Here is an 11,284-nt window from a genome sequence, read left to right as displayed (position 1 = left end):
TTTTTTATTAAAAAATAATCTATCCAAAATATAAATTTTGGTAAATTTATTTGTCACCGTCCAATGAATAAAGCAGTAGGATTTGGATCTTCTAAATTTTAAATTTCACTTTAAAGAGTAAAGTTTGATCTTTCACCTTTAAATAGTTTTTCTCTCATATTTTCTCTTGGTCCACTTATAAAACAAATGATGAGAGATCAAATTTTATTCTCTAAAGTAAATTCAAAATTTAGAGGATCCAATTCAAAAGCATTCCAAAGCAGTAAGATGAGATAGTATTGACAGATTGGAATCTATGTTGGAGATGAAAACCGCGTGCTGGTAAAATGGTTTATGCAAGAGAGTCTGAATCCCCAAAACAATCATAACAGATCTGAAATCTCGATGCGAATGGTTAGTTAGTTAGTTAGTTAGTTATGGTTCGGGCTTCGTCGGTGAAGGTTGGGTCGGCCAAGCTCGTTGTTATCTGCGTCGGCCTCTTAGGTTTCGCCCTCGTCGCCAACTTCCTTTGGCTCTCTTCTTCTGCTTCTTCTTCTTCCTCCTCCTCCCATTTCATTGTTCCCACCACCACCAACATTACTATAGCAAAGCACAACAATGATGCTGCTTCTTCTTTTGGAGGAGAAGGAAGAGTGCTGGCCGCGGCTTACGCCGATTTGCCAGCTCCTCAATTGAAGTGGCAGAAGATGGCTTCCGCTCCTGTTCCTCGTCTCGACGGCGCCGCTATTCAGATCAACGATCTTCTCTTCGTCTTCGCTGGCTACGGCACCATTGATCTTGTAAACATTCTTTCTTTCTTTCTTTTTTTTTTTTTTAATTGAATTCAACGAATGTGGCCTTGCTTTGTTTAGTTACTTTCTTTTTCAGTTGTAGTATTTACAGTTAGATTCACTTAACGGAATTTGATGAGCTGGCACTTTAGTTAGTTACTTGCAGTTGTTGGAGTTTGTTAGTTAGTTGGATGGAGCTTCATATTAGATAGGGAAAAACGAGGCTTTTTTAGGGTCCTGATTACATCATTCAGAGTTCAAGCATTGATGCACAAAGTTGCTTTAGCATTTTTATGATCAGGCTATAGTTGGCATTACTGATTTGTATGCCTAAATGTTTTGATTGTTCATACTTTTCAGGTACATTCACATGTTGATGTGTATAATTTTACCACGAATACTTGGGGAGAAAGTTTTGCCATGCCAAAAGAAATGGCACACTCACATTTGGGGATGGTGACGGATGGAAGATACATATATATTGTTACTGGACAGTATGGACCGCAGTGTAGAGGTCCTACGGCTCATACATTTGTGCTGGACACTAAAACAAGGAAATGGAGGGATATGCCTCCCTTGCCTGTCCCTAGGTATCTACCATGTGGAACTGTAACACTTTTATCATTTCTTGCTAGTCTTTCTTTTTAGCATGTTTCGAATTGTTGCGCAAAATTTAATATTCTAGATAATTTCTCTGATACTGTAGTCCTTTATGCATCCTCTGAGAAAGGTAGAGCCATTATATTTTGCACTTTATAGGTTTGCCATCGAGAAAGAAAATGCCGATGCTAAGTCCCTGAATCTTAAAGTGTCGTAAGTGTCATTCAGTACTCATGTTCATTGACATTATTATATACAGATATGCGCCAGCAACTCAACTTTGGAGGGGTAGACTGCATGTGATGGGTGGCAGTAAGGAAAATCGACATACACCTGGATTAGAACATTGGAGTCTTGCTGTGAAGGATGGAAAACCGTTAGAAAAAGAATGGAGAAGTGAGATACCCATTCCTCGTGGAGGCCCTCACAGGTTTGTGGACTGTCCAACATGCAAACTTTAGATGTTAAAAATGACAGGCATGTCATTTGAATCCAATGCACATATAACATCAGGGTTTACAGATATGAATTTTTCTTGTGTGAATGCAACTGTGTGCAGTTTATTAATTGTTAATATATATTCTTTTAGGTCTTGTGTTGTGGTTGATGACCGGCTTTATGTTATTGGTGGTCAAGAAGGTGATTTTATGGCCAAACCAGGGTCACCTATTTTTAAGTGCTCACGCAGGCTAGAGGTAAAGTTGTTTTTATTAGTGGATCTGATCATATTGTCATAACCACTACACATCGTTCTCCTTGACATGAATTCTATGAGGCAGATATTGAATTTATGTATTTTCGATTCTGGTTTTTATTTCTTAAATTTTTGTTCTTTTAAATACCTTGGCACTCTCTACCACTCACTGTTTATTGCCATTTCATGTCAGGTAGTCTATGGTGATGTTTACATGTTGGATGATGAGATGAAATGGAAAACGTTACCATCAATGCCAAAACCAAACTCGCATATTGAATTTGCTTGGGTGGTTGTAAACAACTCCATTGTCATTTCTGGAGGCACAACAGAGAAGCACCCTGTAACCAAGAAGATGGTTTTAAATGGAGAAGTATTCCAATTTAATTTGAATACTTTGGTACGGACTTCTCTTTTACAGAAACTTATGAATTTTTTTTCTATATTGATGCATACTTGTTCATATTCAATAACTTGCGTGTATCCTTTTACATTCTGATATCAAACTTCTCATTCATATGTCAACAAATACCCCATTGTTGTTTTACTCATATCAAAATTATCCGTGAATGGAGGGAATATGCATTCTACAATGAAGGCAAATAACAATACAATTCAATTACAAGTAGGAGCATCATATTTAGTTGTAACTGATTGTTTATTTCCATTGTTGTTGATTTTGCAGAAGTGGTCAGTGATTGGGAAATTGCCATTCCGAGTGAAAACCACTCTAGTTGGATTTTGGAATGGTTATTTGTACTTCACCTCAGGACAGAGAGATAAAGGACCTGATGATCCATCACCGAAGAAAGTCATTGGAGAGATGTATAGAACAAAATTAAAATTAAATGTGTGATCACTTGCTGGGGAAACCTTTAGTATCCTCTTACTGATCACAAATTGCAGCAGAAGCTGAGAGCCCCAAAATATTACACACATTCTTTGTCACTGGAATATTCATTGTTGTAATTCACCTAGAAAGTAACTGTAATTCATTCAACAATATAGTTTTTAAGAGTCCTATTTTTTTTTTTAATTCAGAATTTTTACCTTTTCGGCTTTTGTATACCTTTCACTTATGTAGTATAGTTTTGAGTTTAAAGACACCGAACATTCAAGTAAATATTACCGAGACACCTATTTAGGTGTCTAAGCTTCTTGTTGCCTTAACACCTAGTTTTACTTGAAAGTTGAAACCTTTACTTATAAGGGAAGTTATGGAGTATTACCTAACTAAAATCTCAGATTAGTGCATGATCTTATAAATCAATGTAATTTACACTTGAAATAAAGTTAATCATCATACATCTTTTTAAGTTTTTCTAATCTTTATTCACACCATTACTTCCTTAATTAGTAGTTACAATTCACAGAATACTTTTGACACTGGCTGAGCAACGGAGCTGCTATTTACAATCTCTGATACAATAACACCAGCAGTGTCATAAGATTATGGCATGTAACTGGTAGATACTACTGCACATAAGATTACACCATGTACACATTGCATCCCTAGCCCCTAAGTTGAAGCACAAGCTCCACAAGAAAGAGTTCTCTATCAAACCTGAGTCCAGAGGGTATCTACACATGGGTTCATACCCGCTCGACTTCCACCTTTTCCACATATTTTTGTCTTTAACTCTCTTAGATGATCTCATTGTGGATTGCTGCATACTTGTGCAAGGAATAGCACTTGTATCCAAAACCCAGAAATCATTTTTCCTGTGTCTGTATGAGTCTTCTCCTCCATAGATTAGCAACCTACCCCCCAAAACCATGGTAGCTGTGTGTCCAACTCGTGGAAGCGAAACACTATGTGGTATGCCCTGCAGATCATATAGTATTGGAACCCACTTTAGATATCCTTGGCATGTATCCAACATCCATACATCACCAAGAACCTCATAGCCTAGGCCTCTGCCACCAAACAGAATTGTCCTACTTTGTCCAATGCAAGTCAGTGTGTGGCCAGATCGAGGTGCAGGCGATGGTTGAGCTACAATCTGATGCCATGTGCCAAAGCAGCGGCTATCTGAGAACTCCAAGACCCATGTGTCACCCAACCGGAGGCCATGAAGGCCGATTCCACCATGGATTAGCATTCTCTTGTCATCTATACTACAAGCAGCATGAGCCCCTCTTGGTGGTGGAGCAACTGCTCCAACATCAAGCATCTTCCAGGAGAATGCAACACTATGGTTCTCATTGTATGTAACTTGCCCCACCCATGTATCATTTTGCCGGTTGCCAAGGTCATTGATTCCTCCAAAGAGAACAAGGAAATCACCCATTTCCACACATGTATGACCAAATCTCCCACTTGGACTTGTTGAATTCACTGCTTGCCATCTCAGCATACTCCGGAAATCGTTACCAATATATGCCACCCATGTGTCATCAAGATGTCGTCCTAAAAACCAATATAGCAAAGCAGACAACACAGATACCAAAAAGTTAGAAGTTAGTTAAATTTCTGCAGACATAGAAACTTTCTGTTATACAGAAAATCAGCATGATTGTGAGTATGCAGAAACCATATCCTAAACCGTTCATGACATAGTGAGAAGTGATTTTCTCATTTGTCCTATATATCTTATTATCCTCAAGAGAAGTCAGACATAGCAAATGAGTTAAGTGGGGCAGTTTAAGCTTCATGAGCTCTATGTTAAGTTCAAGTTGAAAGTCTCCTAGATTAGTTGACTTGCATGCTTACTAATCACAATCTAATATAATAGTGGAATATATACTATGGGTTTCTGATAATCAAGTCAAGCATGGCATTAATACAAGTAGGAATTCACTTCATTCTTTCATATAATCTTGATTACTCAATGACCTAAGCAACTATCATGTCCCTTCTACATATGGCATAATAGTAAGGCCATGTGATTCCAAATTCCTTTCAATATTTTCCTATTCTACTCACTTTCCCTTTCTTGTGGGGAAAGGACTTGTCTCTCTGTCTCAGAATAAAAGGGAACAACCAAAAAACACAAATATGATATGATACTTAGTATTGTTACTAATAACCATTTGTGTGAAACAAGGAGCCATGTCAATGTTTTTGATCAACATGCACATAATAAGTATAAGAACCAAGAAAAAGAACATTGAATTTGGACCTTATGAATAAGAATAGAATTACAGAAATACTAACCTCCCTCACATCCACCACCAAACAAAACTAAACAATTGGATACAAAGTTGAGAGAGTGAGAGGCTCTAGCACTTGGAAAATCCAATTGACCATGTTGTGGCTCAGAAAATCTATGGCAAGTAACAGAATCCATCTTGTAGACTTGCTTGTAGAGCCTCATCCATGAAAACTGATGGTGGTTGTTATGATGATTATTGTTGTGAATGGAAGAGGAAGAAGAAGAAGAAGAATTAGAATTGATGAGTCCATCAACACATGAAGAACCTAAGTCCCTTTTGCAAAGATATTTCCAAAGGGTATCAGAGGAAGTTATAGCTCTGAGCCTCTTACAGGTCATGGAAAGTGAGAAAATTGCATCTATGGGGAGGAGGAGAAGAATAGTTAAGAGGTGGTCCTGTGCTATGTTGGTTATTGGTGATCCACTATAACTATGGTTTCCACTAGCACTGGCTTCTTCCATGGTAATAGAAGCTCTCTTACTTTGTTGTATGGATCTATGGTTATGACTCTTTGCAACAAACAAGCAAGTTAGTTTGGCTTGTGTTGGGAAGAAGCCAGAGAGACAAAAAATGAAGCCAGGGTTAGTTTGAAGTACTTGGCTTCTTCTTCATCTATGCTTAGATAAATAAAATTCCATTTCCCATGCTTATATTACCAAGAATTCAGCTAATTTGACTGAAGCTAATTAAAGTTACAACAAGTGAGTTTAGAAAGAAACAAAAACTATATGTTCAAAAATACACAAAAATTGATGATTTCACAGTATATCCACACACACACAATGTATACAAGTAACAGCTTTTTTCATATAAGTGGTGAAAATAAGTGTTTTTTGTTTGTTTGTATTGGATAAGAATAATAATAGTAATAATGTGACATGAGTTATTATGTGTTGAGGGGAAGAGAAGAGAAATGGTAAAAAAGGATGGGAAAGGAAAGAGATTGATATTGTGGACAGATAAGTGTGGTGCCCATTTTCTTTGTCTGCTTTTGTGAAATGATGAGACTAGAGCCCCTTGTTTCAACAAGCTTTAGCTTGTGTTTTCTACCATTTTCTGCCTATTTGCCATGTCACATTACTTGGACTAAGACAACATATATAATAGAATTCATCTTTAACACCCAAAAAGAATTACTTAGATAGAAAGAAAGAAAAAAAAAAAAAGATACAGAACACACTTGCAAGATCATAGTGTAATTGTCAATTTTATGAATAGGATTGGTTCATGTCAATTTTACTATATAGTCTCTAGTATTGTTGCAACTTGAGAGTAGAACTTAGTTAGAAGCTATCCATCAATAGCACTTAATGCACATTCCTTCTATTTATAGTTTTATACTCTCTATTCTATTATATCTATTTGAATCTTGTTAGAAATCTAAGAGAGAAAATAATTATAAAATAAATATTAACGTTTTTAATGATGCCAACTACTATTACAAATGAAGTTGTTTCTGTCATAAAAACATTCAAGAAAATTTTGGTTGGAAGTTTCAAGTCATTAGATGATGACATGGTGACATGGTATGCAGTGAACAACGGATTGATAATTGGAAATTAGGACATTAAACTACAAAATAATATGTAGCGTCTTTGAATTTGAGATAAGATTCTAGTTTGACAATTGACGCTCATGTCTCAACCAATAATGTTCATATTACTTTTTCAAATCTTTTAATTTTAGAAACCTTAAAACGAAATTTGGCAGAATCTGTAACTCAGATAAACATGAGATGATCAACTTCTAGAAGAAAATAAAACACTATATTCTTCATAAAATAACAAACCAAATGATATGTAACATCTTAGTAATAATAAAAAAGAAATAAATAGCATATTATTATTATTATTATTTCTAAAGTTCTGAGATGATTATGTTATTTCTAGTTTGACAATGGCATTATAACCCACATAGGGATCCCTCAAGTCTCATGATAATATTATAATACACTTTCCGGGGCAGAAATTAACAAGTCCAAAAAAGTCAAAGATTAGAAAACTCTAAGAGTTCCAAATCTTGTCTGGGGAAGAGGAGGATAATGTTAGGCATCTTCATGTTTTTCTTTTTTCTTTTCATTTCTGCAAATTGTACACTTTTCCTCTGTGTATCAATTTCCGAAGAGCTTCTTTGGCTTCTTCTAAGGTTTCTACACTCTGTCCTTCATCAAATGATATCCTTTGAATGTTGAACTGAACAGGAGATTGAAACTTGAAAGATTAGAGAGCAGCAGCTACAAATACTAATGGTAAAGAATTGTAAAAGAAAAAGCGAAAACAATCAAATTCGGTTTCTTGTTTTCACTAATTTCTTCGTAAAGTTCTAAAAACAGAAAACACAAAATGAATACGGAAAACAAATAGGGCCTTAGAAAACTAATATAACCGTTGTGTCGAAGAAGCTTACCTGGGCACCTTGACGGACCCTTATATCAGTCCCTTTGCTGTCTATAGATATGAGTGCGGCATCATCTACCTCGGCCTCATCATTGGATAGAAGCTTCTTTAGGGGCTTTGAGAAGATGGCATTGAGTTCCTATTGTTAGATATCAATGTCCGGTAAAGTTGTTATAGTGGGGCAAAATAGACAAACTATTTCGAAGAGCAGTAGAAAATGTTTTCAAAATCAGATTTTATATATCCTTTTATTCCATAAGTAAGGTTTCAGAAAGGTTTACCTTTAGATTCTGTTCACCACCATCAACTGCGATCTTATCGGGTTGAAGGGTCTCATATTCCTTTACATCCACCCAAGCAACAGTACCAAAGCCCCCAATGAAATATATGTCACTGCCATTTGCGAGGAACCAATTAAATCAATTCCCAATTCCACATTTATGCTATTGTATGCAAGTGCTATATATATTGGAAGATTTCAAAGGTAACAAAAAGACATCTTTCACCAGACATCCAAAATAAGAATGTTTTATAATTCAACCCAAAAACACAAACAAAACAAAAAACTCTCTGTCAAATATATATAAAAGCAAAGTCAGGTAGAATGCCCCGAAAAATATATGTCCGGAGATTTTGTTTGATACACTCAGCAATGGCTGCAACTGTATCAATTTGATAAAGAACTATAATCAGATAGCAGCAAACCTTATATTCTGCATCCTAAAATAGTAGAAGTTGCCCCATTGTTGAGAAGGCCCCTGTTGATGTTTCGCAATGTACTGCTTATGAGCCCATTCCTATTGGTGCAAAGAAAGACCATGAGCAAATAATCCTCAAATTGGAGTTAGCTATAACCATATTTACTAGTACAATTTTTTCTTTTGCCTTTTCATTGAAAAATGTTCACATTTTCTTCTCTATGTCATTCTGATTCAACAGAATTTTACATTTGGCTGTTGAGGGCCTAACACATTCCTCCTCTTTTCTCCGGGCTTGGACCCAGTTATGTAAAAAATCTGGAATAAGCTCAACAATTTCTTCTCCACAAAATCAAATTAATCAGTAAATAACCTGTTGATCTTCTGGAAGTGGATAAATATCCCCAAAGATGGTCACCCTTGCATTGGACAAGCCACTCCATCCAGGTATCTATAAAATTAAGTGTCAATAAAACTCATAGATGGAGAAAAACAGGAATCAGAAATATAAGATGCTCTTGGGAAATATTAAATTGCAAACCTGAACTACAAGCGTGCATCTTGGGTCAGCTAACAAATTCCTTGTGTGAATCGCAAGAGGTGAAAAAGAAAATATTGGGTCTGCAAAACCAGAATATAAAGCACGTTATATAGATAAACATTATGAACAAGCAAGTAAACCATAATAGTCCAAATAATCATCCTGATATATACCTACAAGATATGGCAAAGATCACCACGAGACAAACTTCAGAAATGAAACATTCTATTTAGCTTATGCAAAGGAGAAATCTTTAATAAGGGAAAGAATCTTGAGTTAGACTATGAATTTTTAATTTATTTCATCATATTTTAAACATGCTTATGAAGTACTACAGGCAACCATCAACTAGATTGGAGTCTTATGCATTTCATGCTCCAACTAAAGCAGGAACATTGAACTCACTCACCACAAGGCCTAAGCTATCCCAATCTTCTCCAAGAGAGGATAAAAAATATATTGGAACCATTTATAATATCACATGCCCAGTTTACAATTATTTAACTTTCTTAACAAACATGTTCCCTTGCAGTAGAACTCCAAACCTTAATCCACTATCAACCTTATTTGTACCATCATGAACAACCAAGCATTGTAATCGACATGCGAAAAAATATTCATGAGTGAGTGTCAAATAACTAATGTAAAAAACTGTTGACTTACGGCCCATCGAATCTGGTGCAAAGTCAACCAAGGAACCAAATGGATATCCTTCTCGTCGGTGGTGCATTCGTGACATTACAGTGCACAAATGAGCAAATCTGGCCTTGAATCACAGAAGGAAAAGGTAATTGAAAAGTATAAAGAGAAACTGTGAATAAAACTGATTCTAAAATTCAGCTCTAAGTAGAATATACAACAATAAAATATAGCATATAAGCTACCCCGGCAACATTAGTACCTCCTTACCTGCTCCATCAAATTGCGTACTGCCAAGGCCGGTCTAGGTAAACCATGAGCTGAGGTTGCACTCTGCACACCACCAGAAATTGGTGTCCTGAAAAGTCCGGCCCTGGAACCCCCACCAGATCCTGGAGTCATAGTTGTCCATTGCATGTCTGAATGTAATGGCTCATCCTTATCTTTGTCGATACTATAGGAATCGCTTAAATTTTCCTTCAGAACAAAAGGCCACCCAACTGAGTCTAATGTCGATGATAAAACACTATTCATTCAACTTCACATGAACAGTGAAGTAGAATAAAACACACATTCACACACAATAACACATCACAACCTAACAAGACTTGAGTGTAGGAATACATACAATTCAGCAAAACCACCCTTAAAATTGATAAGCTTAGCACTACATTGATTCACCGACACATAGTCATATTTGGATGCACGACGTAACAATTCAAACTCAACACACTAACACCAACATATAGGCAAATACATGAGATCATACATCAGCCAGAGCAATGGTAACACTATGCATTACTTCATTTACTTGATGAATGTGCAGGGCAATTTTGAGCAGCAGTATGAGCCAAAAATTCAGACAAAGCACCAGTTTCGCGAAACCAATAATGTTTGAATTTTTCAAACAACACGATTGGGAAATCAACCTATGTGGTGCTTTACTCCAAATCTTCGGACACAAAAGACAAAATTTTGAATTAGGAAATCGACAATAAACCATAGAACAAAAAGACTGGCCTAATTTTCTTATGACATGATTAAATACAGTGACAAACTGATAATAGTGTTAACCACTGAGAAACTATGTAGTATTTGAGTATGCATTATGCAACACCAGAAAACTATATAGAATAGCTTTGCACCTGAAAAAAAATCATAACATTGAATGTTAGAATATGAGAAAAGATTACCTGAGGGTCACAAAACGGCACCGTTTCGTTTGAAAGAAAGCCAATGTTGTTGTTGTTGTTGTTTAGTGCTTCTTCTTCATTGGGATCGGTGGGAAGATCACTGGGGAGAGCACAGAGACGAAGAAGCTGAAACTGTGAGTGATTGGTGAATTTGATTTTGAGGAATTGAGGTGGTGGATTGGTTATTGAACAAGAATGAGTGCGGGGAAGTGAATAAGAGTGTGGAGATAAGTTGAGATTCGTTTGGGTTTTGGGGATGAAACCGCAGCTCCACAATAGTGCTTCCATGGAACTGAAAAACCGCAAAAATCTAAAACTGAACTGAACTGAACCACGATTGTTATCAAAAAGAGTTCAACTTTACCTTCTGGATTGGCAGAAGATACAAAAAGAGGTTTTTGAAGGGTTTAATGAGTGTTCATTAGAACGATGTGAAGAGCAAAAAAAAAAAGGGTTTTTGATTGCAGAGAAGAATGGATGAGAATGATGGAATATAGAATACAGAATCAAATGTTGCAGAGAGAGAGAGAGAGAAAGAGAGAGAGGAATGAGGATTGGGATGGTGGAGACTGCTTTGTTCCGCCGTGGCCCCTGGAT

At 36.4% G+C, this 11,284-nt stretch overlaps 3 protein-coding genes across 5 annotated transcripts; 1 reads left to right on the top strand and 2 right to left on the bottom strand.

The window, feature by feature from the left end:
• Positions 260 to 3,346, top strand: LOC107618231 (kelch repeat-containing protein At3g27220). 2 transcript variants are annotated; one of them, XR_002354856.1, is made up of 7 exons: positions 260 to 779; positions 1,131 to 1,360; positions 1,630 to 1,800; positions 1,960 to 2,065; positions 2,258 to 2,464; positions 2,750 to 3,205; positions 3,255 to 3,346. XR_002354856.1 is itself a non-coding variant. In XM_016320238.2 (6 exons), exons 1-6 carry the CDS (start codon positions 417 to 419, stop codon positions 2,918 to 2,920), a joined length of 1,248 nt encoding a protein of 415 aa, XP_016175724.1. In that variant the 5' UTR covers positions 260 to 416; the 3' UTR covers positions 2,921 to 3,231. The 2 variants fall into 2 exon arrangements, 1 of the variants encoding a protein (XP_016175724.1); XM_016320238.2 differs by lacking the exon at positions 3,255 to 3,346 and having other exon boundaries at positions 2,750 to 3,231.
• On the bottom strand, positions 3,324 to 6,200 carry LOC107614704 (F-box/kelch-repeat protein At1g51550). Its single transcript, XM_021112670.1, has 2 exons — positions 5,222 to 6,200; positions 3,324 to 4,474 (listed from the first exon to the last, which is right to left on the bottom strand). The coding sequence occupies exons 1-2, from the start codon at positions 5,679 to 5,681 to the stop codon at positions 3,507 to 3,509; spliced, it is 1,428 nt and encodes a 475-aa protein (XP_020968329.1). The 5' UTR covers positions 5,682 to 6,200; the 3' UTR covers positions 3,324 to 3,506.
• On the bottom strand, positions 7,050 to 11,278 carry LOC107618648. Of its 2 annotated transcripts, XM_016320765.2 has the most exons (10): positions 11,052 to 11,278; positions 10,688 to 10,979; positions 9,765 to 9,971; positions 9,519 to 9,621; positions 8,856 to 8,935; positions 8,688 to 8,765; positions 8,322 to 8,413; positions 7,898 to 8,009; positions 7,627 to 7,755; positions 7,050 to 7,412 (listed from the first exon to the last, which is right to left on the bottom strand). In XM_016320765.2, exons 2-10 carry the CDS (start codon positions 10,973 to 10,975, stop codon positions 7,296 to 7,298), a joined length of 1,206 nt encoding a protein of 401 aa, XP_016176251.1. In that variant the 5' UTR covers positions 10,976 to 10,979; positions 11,052 to 11,278; the 3' UTR covers positions 7,050 to 7,295. The 2 variants fall into 2 exon arrangements, with proteins under 2 accessions (XP_016176251.1, XP_016176250.1); XM_016320764.2 differs by having other exon boundaries at positions 10,688 to 11,278.

This window comes from Arachis ipaensis, chromosome B09 (assembly GCF_000816755.2).
Source record: "Arachis ipaensis cultivar K30076 chromosome B09, Araip1.1, whole genome shotgun sequence".
Classification (NCBI taxonomy): domain Eukaryota; kingdom Viridiplantae; phylum Streptophyta; class Magnoliopsida; order Fabales; family Fabaceae; genus Arachis; species Arachis ipaensis.
This window is presented reverse-complemented; position numbering and strand designations above follow the sequence as displayed.

Excerpts from the sequence above, each read along its gene's own strand:
- LOC107614704 (XM_021112670.1), bottom strand. The coding sequence starts at position 5,681 with ATGGAAGAAGCCAGTGCTAGTGGAAACCATAGTTATAGTGGATCACCA. Across the intron at positions 4,475-5,221 it reads TGGTGGTGGATGTGAGGGAG|GACGACATCTTGATGACACA; the intron begins GTTAGTATTTCT and ends ATTGGTTTTTAG.
- LOC107618231 (XM_016320238.2), top strand. The coding sequence starts at position 417 with ATGGTTCGGGCTTCGTCGGTGAAGGTTGGGTCGGCCAAGCTCGTTGTT. Across the intron at positions 1,801-1,959 it reads CCTCGTGGAGGCCCTCACAG|GTCTTGTGTTGTGGTTGATG; the intron begins GTTTGTGGACTG and ends ATATTCTTTTAG. Across the intron at positions 2,066-2,257 it reads AGTGCTCACGCAGGCTAGAG|GTAGTCTATGGTGATGTTTA; the intron begins GTAAAGTTGTTT and ends ATTTCATGTCAG.
- LOC107618648 (XM_016320764.2), bottom strand. The coding sequence starts at position 10,975 with ATGGAAGCACTATTGTGGAGCTGCGGTTTCATCCCCAAAACCCAAACG. Across the intron at positions 9,622-9,764 it reads TACGCAATTTGATGGAGCAG|GCCAGATTTGCTCATTTGTG; the intron begins GTAAGGAGGTAC and ends CTGTGATTCAAG. Across the intron at positions 8,766-8,855 it reads GATGCACGCTTGTAGTTCAG|ATACCTGGATGGAGTGGCTT; the intron begins GTTTGCAATTTA and ends TTAATTTTATAG.